At 33.9% G+C, this 16,989-nt stretch overlaps 1 protein-coding gene across 4 annotated transcripts in view; it reads left to right on the forward strand.

The window, feature by feature from the left end:
• The window catches only part of LOC123527538 (putative N-acetylated-alpha-linked acidic dipeptidase), a 301,496-nt gene that overhangs the window by 261,458 nt on the left and 23,049 nt on the right, over positions 1-16,989 (forward strand). For all 4 annotated transcript variants that reach the window (XM_045307054.2, XM_045307057.2, XM_045307056.2 and 1 more), the window contains exons 2-4: positions 1,095-1,395; positions 5,697-5,770; positions 7,556-7,696. In XM_045307054.2, coding sequence (XP_045162989.2) covers positions 1,095-1,395; positions 5,697-5,770; positions 7,556-7,696 — 516 coding nt within the window. The remainder of the gene's footprint in view (positions 1-1,094; positions 1,396-5,696; positions 5,771-7,555; positions 7,697-16,989) is intronic.

The following is a 16,989-nucleotide window of genomic DNA, read 5'->3' on the forward strand; positions in this document are numbered from 1 at the left end:
CAAATTTAGTTTTAATGTTTGAAGGCACATCTGACAGTTTTCTACTACAGACAAATATTTCTCAAAAGTTGCTCATTTTTGCTTCGACGAATGTATAAAGGAACGAATAAAACCTACATGGATCGGTGTTCGTTTAAAATTCTTTGCATGCTTATTTTTGTTGTTGCAAAACTACCAAAATATGTAACACTGTATTAAATTGTTTAATATTGTTTGAAAATTAAGTCTAAACTTTCAAAAAAAAAATGCTAGCAGAGTCGATCTCAATACTAAACCAGATTTTAAAAGAGCAGAGAATTTAAGAAGACAAAATAGTAAGCTGAAAGTGATTTGATTTTCTTCCTATTGAAAATGCCTAATTTTACATGTAAAGCAGGATCTTCATCCGGCTCTCGTAGATTTTGACAGGCAGGGTGAGACCCGGCGCAAGCGCCTCTTAGGATCCAGGCCTGGCAAAGTCCATCGACCCTATAATATTGGCCACTTGTATATTTAGTACTTCACCTATTGACATCTAATAGTTACTAACGTTATTTACCTTTGTAAACTCAATAACAGTTCCAAGCCCAGACGTTTCTTAATTGTTGGATAAAACATTATCATCACATTTAGACATACCGCATCAATATATTTATGTGTCTTTGTCTCGGAAATTATACTTAGCTGAAAACCTCTCTTCTTATTTGTCTTAAATTAACTGTTGTGGCAAAGTTTTTAACCTTTCTTTTCGGGATCCTTGTTTTGGTCAGTTCATTTGAAAATTTATAAATTTGCAAAACACACGTTTTGAAAAGATCGAAACTCTTCGAGTATGTTCAAGCTAGTGCACTTACAGTAGTCTGCCAATGCAGAAGATTCTAATCCTACAATCACTTACATTTTAAAAGTGCCTCGAGTTCGTCTGCCTCTATCAGGCAAGTGTTAATGACGTCAGAATTTTAAATTGTGATTAGAAAATTATTCTTTTATTTTCTTGGTAGAACTCGCTAATTGTGTTAGTATCTTTAAAAGCTATTCCTATAGACAAATAATCCAACATTAATTTGTTATAAGATTGCCAATTGTTTAATTCTTGCTTTCATGTATACTTTCAGGATGCCGTCGAAGGGTCGTTACACGGCGGGGAAACAAGTTTCACGGTATGAAGCAGATTCCGAGAATATTGACATAGAGTATAAAAATCTCGAAGGTCAAGGTCACACTGCGTGGTGCTCAAATTGCTCGTGCCCACTAGGGAACAAGAAACCGTTAGTGATCAAAGCGTTGACAGTAACAGTTGTATTTGGTATTGGGCTAGTGTTGGGTTTCTTGTTTAGAAAGACAGTATACAGCAAAAGTGGTGACGTGCCTATTTATGATAAGCCAAACTCTAGCAGCATTTACAGTATTAAGCAGGTAAGCGCCATCATTTTGATAAAATCTGCTTCACTCGTAGCTATGTCAACCTTAAGCCTGCTGGTGGCAACTGATTTTGCCTTTGCGACCAGTGCAGACCAAGAACAACCTTTAGAATAATAAGTGGTGCTGTCCAAATTGAATGATGGACCAGTTCGTTTTAGAAACTTAGTAGGGTAAAGGTTAAATATATTCACATACAGTCAAACAGGTCTAGTAAGGGACCATTTTGTCTTTCCGTTTATCAATATAAAGCGTATATTTACATGTTCTGATTAATGAAAGAATACTGGTTTCATTTCCCACAAGTTGTCTTTAAGTACAGGTATATTTGTTTAAAACAGGTGACTCAGTCGATTGCAATTAGAATGTTTTTCTATTTAAATTCGCATGGAATACAATTATTATATTAAGTAAACTGTAACATTCGAAAATTACTTACTACAGTTTAGAGCTCCTCCTCGCTAATATTTACAAACATAATTATGAACCGTTTTATGGGAAAAACAAAATTGTTCAAATATTTTTTTCCCCAGAATGTCAAGTCAAATTATTTAAGACAGTGAAAGAATTTTCAACAAAAGATTAAAAATGAGAAAGGTAATATTAGATAAATATTTTTATATTTAATCAAACTGACACCCATGGCAACATGGCACGTCAAACAATGACTACATTTAACAAAACGGTGGATTTATCGAATTTCTAGACATTTATTAGAACTATATTTCCTTTTTTCTGTAGAAGTAATTCCTACCTTTTCCAACTATAATTAAAAAATATCATGTTTTACATCTTAAATTCAGGACACGGGAGAGATTACTCTCTCTCTCCCCCCTCTCCCTCTCTCTCTCTCTCTCTCTCTCTCTCTCTGAAGTATAATTTGCTAAAGATAGAATTCAACAGTTGATATATGACGTCAGAAACATACTGACAGAGATGACTGCCTCCTATTAGACATTTTCGTATTTTTCTTCAATAGCGGTCCGATATTAAAAATACTGTAAACGTTATGCGAGGCTTGATAATGACCCATATAACATCAACTTTTGTCAGACATGCTTTGTTCTATAAATGATTGTAGAAGTAAATCGGCAGCAACTTCAAACTCGGCAACACCAAGACAGATGCAAGGCAAACACAGCTTTAGAAGTTTTTAGACGACATTAGTTTGAATGTTATTGATTTTTAAATATAACTTAACAAGCAAAGTAGAAGCAAATTCAGATGTCTAATAGCTCTGGAGAGGCCTTGCAGCAACATCAGATAATGCGAAACGTCTATAATAGCAAAATAATCAAAAATGTAGTCATTTATTTGATGAGAACGGAAACCTAAACCGTCTTGGAAAGCTATTTTCTCAGAATCGGTTGAATCGATAAGAATGCCCAAAGAGACTTTGGTCATCATTTGTTGTTAGCACGTCCTCTCCAAAGTAAAACTGATTACGCCTTCAATTATGGCGCCTTTGAGAGTCTAATCATGGTTTCCATAAAGTGCATGCATTTGCGGAGCTAGATGGGTATGTCTATCTGATGCGTGTATGTTTTATCAAAAATTCATATTGATTGCAATATTTCGGGAAATACGCTAAATATTTTCTTGACCATAGGCAATGCTACATCTGATTAATTCCATATTTTGTTATATCCTGTCATTACTGATCGCAAATAAAACATTCGTTCACAGATTTGGGCTAAAATTTAGAACATTTTGAAAATTGTATTTATTTCAAATAGAGTTTTGGCAAAATCTTACAGGAGTTTTATGTGGTAATGCATATTAAAAGATTTTAAAATGTTGAACTATATTTGGTAACATCGTCGTTTATACTTGCTTTTTATTACCTTTTATGATTTTTTTAAATTTTCATTAATGTATCAAAGTTGCACAATATTTTATCAGCATGTGAGACTACCGAAAATTGCTATATCTGTTGTTAACGATGGATACAGAAAATATCACTTGTAGAAATGGTTCCGCTTACTCTACTCCGCCCTTTGTTATTTCTCTGCGTATTTTCTTCTATAACATCAATTCATTAAGATATGTTCTCATTTTTCTGGAGATAAATCTAGCTCCTATTAGTGTTTAGCACTTAAGCTAGATTAATGACGAAAAGGAAATGACTTAACGGCTATCCTTGGAGAGCTCTGTAAACTCTTTATTAATTGTTCTTCAAAGACTGGAAGTTTATATGTTTCCCGAGTTGGTCATTCTTCTATACCACGTGCCTTCAATTTTGCATTTGATGTTTCACACGAAACAAAAACCTTTTTACAGATTTTTTTAGATTGTATTTGTTTTTCTAATTTACTTTTGTTGATGTCATCTTCTAAACATTTGTACAGGGTTATTGATTATAATTTTGTCATACTGTGCATCAGAATCATCTTTAACTCTTGAATAAATATCAGACTTCATGTTCGGAACAAGAATCCTGTTAAACTGGTGTCAACGGAATTAATTTTCTTAGCTAAAGGACGTGTCAGAATTTCAAGGAATTACAGTTATTCTGACCGTTCTTTAACATATTGCTTGAAATGTAAGCATTTGAGCCGCACCATGAGAAAACCAACATGGTGCATTTGCGACCAGCATGGATCCAGACTAGCCTGCGCATCCGTGCAGTCTGGTCAGGATCCATACTGTTCGCTTACGGTTTCTCTAAATGCAATAGGGTTTGAAAGCGAACAGCATGGATGCGCAGGCTAATCTGGATCCATGCTGGTCGCAAATACACTGTGTTGGTTTTCTCATGGTGCGGCTCATTTGTATATACGTGTATGTTCAATAACCAACTTAATATTTTGGTTAAAAAAGTGGGCTACAACGTCAAGTTTACAAATCCTTTAGAAATAACATGCATATGTTCTAAATATTGTCAGAACTGAAATTGTTTAGTCAGTTCATATTCCTTAATTTTAACTGTTACGACAGCGCCTGATTGTCTTAAAATCTCTAGCAACGTGACAGGGAAGTGTGTTTTCTTCAACTGCAGTGTTTTGGTGTGAATAGTGAAACCTTTATATATCAGAACCGCCTCCTCCCCCCCCCCCCCCCCCTGAACTGTTTAAGATGTGTAAGAAATAATGTTCACCTATTTAAAATAACCATCCTTAACTGGAAACCTTTCTTATGGTCCTGGTTCTGATTTGCTTCAGGTTGAACGCCCGCTGTAAGATGTGACAGTTCTGTATGTATAAATCTACATCATGCAGTCACAGGTCTGCCAAAGATACTATGATGTCATTTTTTTGAAATTTAGAAGCATAATACCGGAAATCAGATTGTCTCTACAGGAATCACGTTTTAGGTTTTGTGTGATGATATCCTAACAGATTCCCATAGGGTGTCATGTTTTGCTTGTGCATGCATTTTGTCCTGTGAGCCGCAATAAACTGATTCGCCTTCGGGTTTATGGAAGTTAATGCAATCTTGTATAAAGTAGTCATCGTGGTATCGGAGGAATTATTCGAAATTATTTAGAAGTTTATTAGATATTTCATTAGGTAAAATGGTAACCACCAGATAAGGAAGAAAATGCTTTACATTTCGGCCCCAGACATTATATAGAAAGTTCAGACTCATGACATCTTCCTACGTAAAACAGAGATATTTATCGTCTGCATATTTTATCCATCGGAATCTTTATTATTTTGACAGACAGTCAGCTTCTCGTTTACATTGTTTTTATCTTAAATGGTTTAGTGTTTGTGTCGCCATTTAGTATATTGATGTTTATGTAGTGTGTTATGCAATTAGTGTCTCTTTGCCGATAATAACGGGTACCAGGGAATTATTTAAAATTTGTTTGCATTTTAGTAGACATCTAAAATGCCTTTGATGTAGTGAAATGAAAACGTGTTTCTGTAATATCATGATGATAATCTAATTGAAGCAGGTTCCCGTTTCTGTATCAGATCTAGAGATATTCGAAAGTTTGATTGATATCTTTATATTATAGATGCTATGATTGAATTGAACGACCAAAATATAGCATTTTATAGCATTTATCACAAAATGATCTCTATTTCATTACCACATAAAAATAAATAATACCAATAATATCAATGGTAATAATGATAAGCATGAATGTAATAAATCGAAGACTAATAAATGTTGCTCTTTGAAACAGAAATGTTTGGATGTTTGCAAAGAAAGATGCTGCAAAAATATAGATACAAGAGTTGTGTGGACATTTGAGTCTTCAAATTACTGTTTACTAGTATTCCTATGTCAGTAGTTTGTACCTATACCTTCAGTATTCTATACTAGGTTGCGTTTTGTTTTTATTTCAGGATTACGATCGTGAGTTTAGTAAACTTATACAAGATGATTTAGAAGACGTCTACAACTATGAGGACCACATGAAGTACGTATCAAAATTATAAAGAATGGAAAAATTTGCCATGACTTTATTTAGCGTGGTTTTGAAAAGTCTTGGATGTTTTAGTCGGAATCAAAATTTAGAATGATAAGGCGATGGGGGCAGCGCATATCGCAAGAACGTATATTATGAATGGTTTAATTACCAACCAACTATTATTTCTGTAGCATGAGTGATTCAAAATATAAATTAAATCAACGATCTGAAACACATTGTTTAACTTTTAGATTTTACAAACAACATAAGTGTTTTTTTATATAAACAGTTTCAAAATCTCTGTAAGATTTATTTTACATGCAATAAGTAACAAGTACTTTTTTAAACTTCGGAAGAAATCACATTTATATTAAAACAAGAGCTGTCCGTAAGACAGCCAAGCTCGACTATTCGAAATATTGTCCCAAAAGCAGGAAAATATTACCCAAAAAGGTTAAATATCAAAAGAGTTTTAAGTTCAAAAGGGGGCATAATTTGACAAAAATGCATATCAGTTATGGGACTTGCTGCTATCAACTAGTTTTATAACCCCGAAGGCACATGTGAAGCTTCAATTCAATATCCGCATTAGTTTTGGAGATAGAAACTCACATGTAAAACTTTAACCAGAATTTTCAAAGTCCAAAAGGGGGCATAATTTGCCCAAAATATATGCCAGAGTTATGGGACTTGACCCAGTGAGGTTGGTAATTGATCTAGAAAAAGAAAGAATAAGTTTCAAATCTATATGCCTTTTAGTAATTGCTGTATGTACTTGCACGCAAAACTTTAACCAGGATTTTCTAAGTCCAAAAAGGGGAATAATTTGCTCAAAATACATGTAAGAGTTATGGGACTTGATCCAGTGAGGTTAGTAATTGATCTAGAAAAAGAAAAAATAAGTTTCAAATCTATATGCCTTTTAGTAATAGCTATATGTACTTGCACGCAAAACTTTAACCAGAATTTGCTAAGTCCAAAAGGGGGCATAATTTGGCAAAAATGAAAGTCAGAGTTATGGGACTTGATGCTATCAACTAGTTTTATAACCCCGAAGACACATGTGAAGTTTCAAATCAATATCTGCATTAGTTTTGGAGATAGTAACTTGCATGTAAAACTTTAACCAAAATTTTCTAAGTCTTAAAAGGGGGCATAATTTGCTCAAAATACATGTCAGAGTTATGGGACTTGACCCAGTGAGGTTGGTAATTGATCTAGAAAAAGAAAAAATAAGTTTCAAATCTATATGCCTTTTAGAAATAGCTGTATGTACATGCACGCAAAACTTTAACCAGAATTTTCTAAGTCCAAAAGGGGGCATAATTTGGCCAAAATGAAGGTCAGAGTTATGGGACTTGCTGCTATCAACTAGTTTTATAACCCCGAAGACACATGTGAAGTTTCAAATCAATATCTGCATTAGTTCTGGAGATAGTAACTTGCATGTAAAACTTTAACCAAAATTTTCTAAGTCCAAAAGGGGGCATAATTTGCTCAAAATACATGTCAGAGTTATGGGACTTGACCCAGAGAGGTTGGTAATTGACCTAGAAAAAGAAAAAAATAAGTTTCAAAGCTATAGGCCTTTAATTGATGGCTGTATGTACTTGCATGCAAAAACTTAACCAAGGTGTGACGCCGACGCCGACGCCGACGCCAGGGTGAGTAGAATAGCTAGACTATTCTTCGAATAGTCGAGCTAATAACATTTCGCCCTTCGAAGTGTATTGTAACTTTGGTGTTTCACATTATGTTCATGTATTTACATATGAACTTGTATTTGATCTTCAGGATTATTACACGTTGTGTTCATATGTCCGGTGTTGGCTCCGCCAATAAACTGTTAGATTACGTGGAACAGAAGTGGAAAACATTTCCATTTGATGCAGTCAAAGTCAAAAAATATAACGTCACACTGTCGTATGCCAACTAGTAAGTGTCATCTACATGTTTTTTGTTGTTGTTTTTGTTTATTGTTGTTTTTAATTTGTAAAGAGTTATTGGTGTTATTTTATTTTCTAACTTAAGTTAAGCAACCTGTATAAGTCATGAACTCCAACTACCATAATGCGCAAATGTTCATAAAATCTAAGTCTTAGAGAAGATGCTTAGAACGCAATCAAACGAAAAGGTTAATAGTCGAACTATTAACTCCCATTATAAAATCTCGCTGTATTACCAAAGTTTTCAAATCAGTGTAACAATAAACCACGCAAACGAGCCTTCTTTGTAATCATTTTTTTTTTTCATTTTCGTATTATATCCTTAAGTTCTGAAACATCACGATTTAATCGGACTATACATTGTAAAATAATTGTGCAGATCAACGTTAAAGAAAAAAAAAAGCATTTAAATATCCATTTTGGATTGTCTCCTTTGTACACTTGAATACCATTACAGCACATTACATCACGTGTTACTTGAATACCATTATAGCACATTACATCACGTGTTACTTGAATACCATTATAGCACATTACATCACGTGTTACTTGAATACCATTATAGCACATTACATCACGTGTTTCCTATCCACTAAAACACCATTAACCTTTCAAAGATATTATTGACTTATAAATATGTATCAGTTCGCGTTAATTTCTGGTAATTTTATGAAGGGAGAAAACAGGAGTACAAAACTTGTTAATCTGTTAGTAAAAACATATAGCTTGCCACGAAACGGTAGACCTTTAAAGGCTATTACTTGCAATTTGTGTCTAAGCTTTTATGTTAAGATATTGTTTCTCGGAGAATGTCAATGCATAAATTTTTAAAATCCATTTGGAACTCTGTATCTCGAATTGAATCGTGCGGTTTACTTTGAGATGACCGAAATTCGACTTAAAAATGATGTGTTGTGTATTTTTTCGGGACGGGACTTGAAAAAGTCTACGAAATATCCGGAATTTTTACATAACAAAGTTCGAGATATCGTGTTTTAACTGTATATGCTTTCACCATTATTTTCAATACAAGACCGTGTAAAGTATTTATGTTAGGTGCTTGGAATATTTTAACACACGGCAAACGAAACAACGTGCTTTTTTAAAACCTAACTTTCGATTATTAGACGTGCCTTTGGGATTATTTTAATTCTGAGAACTGATAACAAATATCATGTCCAATTTCTGGAAAACGGGATATTCACGCTAACACCTTTCTGCACGGCAGTTTGTAGTCTTTTAAGAATTGGGAAAGCTTCGATCTTGATCCGAATATAATAAACAACATATTTGATTCCAACCGCAATACACCGTCTGCTTGGTGATATTTGTACATTATTTACGCGTTTTGATATCGTTCATTTTTCGTTTCTTATGTACAAATTTACACGGAAAAGTGACTTACACTGGTTTTACTGCCAAAAAGTATGACATGTATCATAAGTCATAAATATTTTTATCGACATATACTCACAAGACAGATAGACCGTAGCCGATAAGATAAAAAAAATATATTCATTTTGCTTTTAGAGCATTGTGAGTTTTTAGGATTGTTGAATGTCCGTCGTTTGATGTCGACCGAAGTTGGTTGGTTTTAGAACTAACATCCTCATGGCTGAAGCAATCTTACGTACACTTAAACAAGATGTATGTGGGCCTAAGATCTCTGTTAACATTGGTTATAGGCGAAACCGAAAACAGTAGCGCCAGATTTATGGTTCTTGATTATCAAAAAATTCATATTAAATTTTGTTTACACAGTAGCACCTATCCGTATCATATTTAGGGAGAATGTCTATGACCTTAGATGTCGATCAAGTTTGATTATTTACTATACATGAGTTATAGGCCTTTGACTTACGCTTATGAAACGCATATCCCGTACTATAGCTGACTCCTTTAGTGGTTGCTAGTCCAGTTGGAGAGCTAGATGGTATTCTATGGTCCGGATAACGCTGAATAACAGGCTGTCGTCGGCAAAATACCTGACCATGGACTTAGACGGAGTCGTGTAGATCATTTATGTGTCATTATAAAAGGAGGGGACCTAACACTGAACCCTGGGAGTTGCCGGAGACTTCAGTGACCGTGTCAGATTTTTTGGCATTGTCAACCAGTCGCATTTGTCTGTTCTTGAGGAAGTCGCACAGTCACGAATTGGTCTCGCTATTGACACCATACAGTCTTGTTTTGTGAAGAAGTTTCCTATAGGGAATGTGTTGGAAGCTTTGGATAAGTCGAGTGTCACTACGTTTATGAGGAAGCGTACATCAGACTTTTCAGGAGGTCGTGTATTTGCTATCACTTTGCTCTCTCTACTCGGCCAATGCTAACCATATAATGCATTGTATGTGAATTCCAGTGTGGCTGTTTTTTCCCATGACTTTGACCTTGAACATCTCATTAGAGAAGTTCAACTTTGTTGTGAGATATAAGAACAGGACAACCCTCTTTGTTTTTCGCCCATTCATTGTAATATGTCTCCCATGTGACCAAACTTCGTCCACTTCAGTGTAATTGTTCATATCATTACAAATCGTTGAGCCTTTTTTTCGAAGATAATATGGACCTATAAATATGTCTTCATGCGCTCAAGTTCCTGGTAATTTTATTAACGGAATCAAAAGACCTATGTAGACAAACAAATTATGATTTTATTCAAAAAAACAAATATTTTGTTAGAAAACGACAGACTACAAAGACCATTTTATGTTCCATTTATATGTTTCAGCATTTACGAGATAGGAAAATTGCCAGAATAAAAATATTTTTTCTTATCGAATGGGGAACATTAAACCGTTCAAATATGTTTCGATACAGTATCTGCTTTTCTGTAGAGTTTTCATATATTTCGGTTAATGTTGCTAATGTTGATGATATCAATGTCATAAAGACTGTGCGATATAATTAGGGGGAAATTGACATTTTTGAAAATATCAAAAGTTTTGCTAAAAGTCAGCACAGGTTTAGAAGCGCAGTTTAAACACTAAAATGGATTTTACTTCTGTTCGAAGTAGTGACTCCCGTGTCCTGCTTAATTATGCTTGCATATTTTACTTCAAGTTCGAGAACTTTTTCACATGTCTCAGTGTCTAGTAATTAAAGTTAATCGGAATAGCGGAGATGTTAACACATGGATGAACCTCTTTTTATCGTTTTTTTTTTAAATCTTACATGTATTTCAAAGTATCATGAAAAATAATATTCGGAAAACGGTGATTACTCGATAAGTGAGAACATCTATTTTCTTAGATCATTGCCCATTCGTTGATCATAGTTTTGCTTAAAATTTTTACACAAAATGTAGTTTTAGGAAATTTTAGTGGGGGAGAGCAAAATCATTTAAAACGAACAATCAATACTAAAACACTACTTGAAATTTTGAGGATCATCCTATATTTCTGATGTTGGCCCTGCACTTATAATTGTACTTTCATTCCACATTTATCAAATCACTGATCTCCGTTTGTGACAATTACATCAGTAAAATATCTAAATAAAACAACCATACAAAATAATAGCAAAGTCGCTCTGATTGCGTATGTTTATCAGATGTGATGAAATGCACAACACCACCCTCGCCCCATATCACAGGCTTGAGCGGATCCCTGCTATATGCATTGAAGTGACTCCGTGATCGGAAAGAACTGAAGCAATAATAACCCGTTACAGCTTGTTTCAATTTTCCAAGACTTCCTGGTTACTTTATTCAGTGCCACAGTTGAATTTTGTAGACAAACAAATTATTATTAGTTTATTACTAAATGAACGCTCCTTAAGGCTGTAAGGCTATTAATTATAATTTGTTTGTTTTATCATTTATGGAAAAGGAAAAATTGCTTAGATACTCATCTTCCTTCTCAGTCTGTTTTTTGGAATCTAACGGAAAATTCCTTGTTACTTCTCAAGCTTTAATATTAAAATCAAATAACAAGTATTTCCTGATTAAAGTACATTTCCAATCAATTTTAATTCTGATGAGGATTTATTCACGTCACTAACAAGAAAACATTCTAGAATATTTCTAGAATATTTTAGGGAAATGGACTAATTTAACAAGCTAAATAACAAAATTATAAGTTTTCATTTTGCTGAAGTGGCTCCCATGACACAGTCACGTGACAGTGATATCGCCTGATTGATTATGACTGAGCATTTTATTCCATGTTTTCCAGTCATTGAACTCCTTTAAAGGTTGGTTCTATCAATCCATTAACTTGTCTCAGTTTTTTCAAGCGTCTAAGTAATTTTATGTAAGGCCACAATAGAACTTTGTAGACAAACAAATTATGATTGTATTCCCAGAAACAGACATTTTGTTACAAAACGGCAGACGCTTACAGCTATTAATTGTAATTTGTGCGAAAAAGACATCTTATTTCTCTGTCTAGATGGACAATTCGAGCAATGGAGAAGCTAGTTGTTATGTCGTTTGCCCTTGCGTACAAATAATTTTGAAATCGAAAAAAAATCACAAAATCGCTTATTCCCACAAGAACTGAAATAAAAATCAAATGATGTTTATAATATTTGTGAAATTCATGATTCATTATTCTTCGGTGATCAAAGACGTATAACCATTATTCATGTCGCTTTTTCACGAATAAGGGTATGGAAAGGAAAAGAAAAAGAATGATACTCTGGATTTCTATGACATCATAACTTCTGACTTTCAAGTGTTTACAATTTAAAGCTTCCGTAGGTATTTAGCAAGTTCTTGCCTGTAGCCTTGGTTCAGGATTTGTTAAGAGTGCAGTAAGTGAATGACATTGCTTGCCATTTCTGAAATGATAGTCAAAATCGGTTACTGTGAAATCATTAATATTCGTGGGGGACTAATTTTCGTGGATTTCGTTGTTGCGCCAATCCACGAAATTTAACCCTAACGAACAAGTAATATTCCCATTCATCTTACGTTCAAAAGTTGAAATCCACGAATTTGCCGTTTAGACCATAACCACGAAATTTCATGCCCACGAAATTAAATGATTTTACAGTATGTTATTTATATTTTGATTTAGCGACACCTTTGAGACTTCGGGATCATCCTCTTGATTGAAGTTGTACTTTTATTCCATGAGGCATTTTTGATCTATTTTCGTGTTTATAATTTGCGCAAATGTTATGCACTTTTACGTAAGGAGAAAACTTGACAGTTAACAAAAGATATGAATTTATGCAGCTGAGAATAGCTACAATGCGAGAAAAATACCTTTCCAAAATTAGCAGATCTTTAGCGTTCAAAATTTTATAAACTAGTACGAATAAGGAAAATTGCAAAGAAAATATCATTTCGGGGAATTCAGTACTTGGAGATTCAATACCTTTTTTTCTGTAGGATTGACTTGTTAACAAGTTACTATAATAATGGTTGGAAACTATGCTACATAATTTGCAATTTTTGAGGGAGAAAAGAGAATACAAGTTGATAGCAGCACGAAATTTTAAGAATATTTTGACAAACCATTTTAGGTTCCAGCCTATCTAGAACAAACAATAGAAACAGTATAAGTCAGTTAAGTCTAGCTTTAGATTTAGCTTTTGCACGCCTCTTGGGTAATCTTAATTCTAAAAGATGATAACAAATGTCGCGTCCAATCTTTGGAAAATGGGATAAATCCGCTGATCACTTTCAGCACGGCATTTTTGTTGTGTTTTAAGAACGTTCGAGAAATGTTTGGTCTTGACGTGAATATAATAAACAAGGTATACAGTTCTTGGTGTCTTACATTGAATCGGTTTGTGTTTGTCTTGTGTACGAGCATGTTTGTGCTGATGTGGTTTACGGCGTAGGGAGACTGCGTTTTATGAACGTGGCCTTTCCTGTTAAATATACATCCTTGTTTTTCTTTACAACAACAGTCTATGTTACCAGTAAAACACTTCAGTAAAAAAAAAACGATGTTTCCACCTCTCTTAAACATATTTATGTAAAAAGAAAGATACCTTTGATTTTTATGACACATTAACTTGTGACTATAAAAGAACGCGAAGTGAAAAGCTTTCCTGAGTCTTCTGCATACCATGTGTAAAGCACGTGTCCCTGTTACACGGACTTCCGTTTACGTCGGTACAGTAATCTAAATGTATGAGATAGTTTGTCGTTTCAGCGAAAATTGTTTATGTATTTTTCTTGTTTATTTGACGTAATTATTCCCCAAAGACTGTGCTTTTGTCTACTTATTTGTAATTGTATATTACATTTCACGCTTTCAAATTATTGAAATCGACTTTGGAAGATGTTATTGGCCTTTTTGCGTGTCTTAATATGCCCAAGTGCTTTTGTTATCTCATGTATATTTTAGTAGAGAAAAAAAAACAAAATCATTATGTTTCTTTTCGCAGAATTAGGCATTTTATCCTGAAATTGCCGACACTAACGGCTATTAATTAAGTTCTGTGCGATTAAATTTTGATGAAGAGGAAGAATTGCAAAGATGAATATAATTTATTTCTCAGTCTGCTGAGGAAATTCAATATATAAACATTTTATGTATGTGCTTTGTTATGAAAGTTTTTCTGGGGCAGACTTAATTCTTCGTGTCTGGAAATCGTTGATAACCATTGCCAGACATTATAATCTGTTTGGGTATACCATGTCTGCATTTTTAATTTTTTAAAAGACTAGAGCGTCTACTCTTAATAGATTGTCAGCTAGGGAACCGTGCTATCGTCTAATTAATTATAATTATGTTTTCAAATCTTCCATGATCCACAATAACCAATGTTTCCTCAAACTTCCTGTGAAATGTATGCAAGTCCACAATCGAACTATGCAGACAAACAAATCATTATTTACTACGATAATAATGATCTTTCTTAGTTTGTTTTGAGAAGTAAGCGGCAGCTTCGAAGCAATTTGCTAACAAATAATGCTGCAAATTGTCTTTTCTAGTTGAAAGTACATAAAATCAACACTTATAAAATCAGTTTAAGTTAAAATTGGGATTTGAACACGTTCCTTACATCACGATGTCTTAGAATGCTTTAGGAAACCAGTGTACACTTCAGTCTGGATTAAGAAAAAAAGACGAAACAAAGACTAATTTATCAGGTTCAGAATGTTTTTTCAGTAAAGTGTAGTTGCTTCCGTGACACCTTAATATCGCTTAATAGACTATAATTTTACATTTTATTCCGTGTTTTCAAAGCGTTGTCTCAATTTTGACAATAAAGATCAACCTATTAACCTGTCTCAAGTTTCCCTTTTATGTAAGGCCGCGATTGAACTATGTAGACAAACAAATTGTGATTTGATTGCTAGAAACCATCTTTTTATCCAAAATCACAGATGCTTAAGACTATTAGATGTGATGTGTGTGTCTAAGCTTTTACGTAAAAAGGAAAAATGTACAGATAAATCCTGAAGGTGGAATGGAAGCATTTACGAAGCTAGGCATCCATCTATATGAAAATGTAAGCAATTAATTTTGAAATCAAAACCAGAAAAAAAACTGTTTATTTCTCTTAGATTAAATGGCGGTTATAATTAACATTTTTGTCAAAAGACTCTTTGTTGCATTTAGAATTGCCTGATCAGTCCATAATTGGAATCAAAGCTTTAGATTATAAAATACCTTATATTCTGACTGTCTTGTCCGTAACAGCGGAAGCTTTCTGATTTATGTAAATCAAGAGTATCTGTAAAGCAAACCTGAATTTAAGTTCGTGCCTGTAACCTCGGTTTGAGAGTGGTCTAACTGTACACTAATAAGAAAAGTGACATAGTTACAGAGAGTCAACAAAAACTGTTTGGTTCTTTTTGTTATAGGCACTTGATATGTATCAGTTTGCTCATATATCTAGTAGGATACTGGAAAAAGTCAAACCCTGAATTTGAATGTAAAATCAGACATTTTTTACGAACCTGCTGACTTTAAATGCTAGAAAATAGGCTATGTAAGTTATTGCTTTTCCGAATAAAGAAAGTAACATTTGAAAATAACAGTTCAATTGAATATATAGGTTCATATGTATATCTTACTTTCAGCATGACATTTGAAAATGTTTAATCAAACCATCACCGTCCATTCCATACTACTTAGTACATCCAAATAACACGGGAAGATATACAGCAAAAGCACTTTGCTTATTCTGAGTACTATTTTAGTTTTTTTCTTGCCTCTATGGCAACCTTAGTTCCATAGGGAAATGACGTCTTTGCTTATAACTTTGTTATATAGAATAGACAGATTTGTCTTTGGGAAATGAAGAATCTTACTAATACTGTTCAGCATCCCACTTTTATGGAGACCGTATGAAATTGAGGAAAAGTTCCTAAATGAGTTGTTTTCTTCTTGTAGCTGTTTTATTCCTATGTCTCCAGTTTGATCATGATATTGTCTGCTTTTGTGTATTTTTAGCTCGACTATTCGAAGAATAGTCTAGCTATTCTACTCACCCTGGCGTCGGCGTCGGCGTCGGCGTCACACCTTGGTTAAGTTTTTGCATGCAAGTACATACAGCTATCATTTAAAGGCATATAGCTTTGAAACTTATTTATTCTTTTTCTAGGTCAATTACCAACCTCACTAGGTCAAGTTCCATAACTCTAACATGTATTTTGAGCAAATTATGCCCCCTTTTGGACTTAGAAAATTCTGGTTAAAGTTTTACATGCAAGTTACTATCTCCAAAACTAATGCAGATATTGAATTGAAACTTCACATGTGTCTTCGGGGTTATAAAACTAGTTGATAGCACCAAGTCCCATAACTCTGACCTTCATTTTAGCCAAATTATGCCCCCTTTTGGACTTAGAAAATTTTGGTTAAAGTTTTGCGTGCAAGTACATACAGCTATTACTAAAAGGCATATAGATTTGAAACTTATTTTTTCTTTTTCTAGATCAATTACCTACCTCACTGGTCAAGTCCTATAACTCTGACATGTATTTTAGCCAAATTATGCCCCCTTTTGGACTTAGAAAATCCTGGTTAAAGTTTTACATGCAAGTTACTATCTCAAAACTAATGCAGATATTAAATTGAAACTTCACATGTATCTTCGGGGTTATAAAACTAGTTGATAGAATCAAGTCCCATAACTCTGACCTTCATTTTAGCCAAATTATGCCCCCTTTTGGACTTAGAAAATTTTGGTTAAAGTTTTGCGTGCAAGTACATACAGCTATTACTAAAAGGCATATAGATTTGAAACTTATTTTTTCTTTTTCTAGATCAATTACCTACCTCACTGGGTCAAGTCCTATAACTCTGACATGTATTTTAGCCAAATTATGCCCCCTTTTGGACTTAGAAAATCCTGGTTAAAGTTTTACAT

Source organism: Mercenaria mercenaria, chromosome 14, assembly GCF_021730395.1.
Source record: "Mercenaria mercenaria strain notata chromosome 14, MADL_Memer_1, whole genome shotgun sequence".
NCBI classification, from domain to species: Eukaryota; Metazoa; Mollusca; class Bivalvia; order Venerida; family Veneridae; genus Mercenaria; species Mercenaria mercenaria.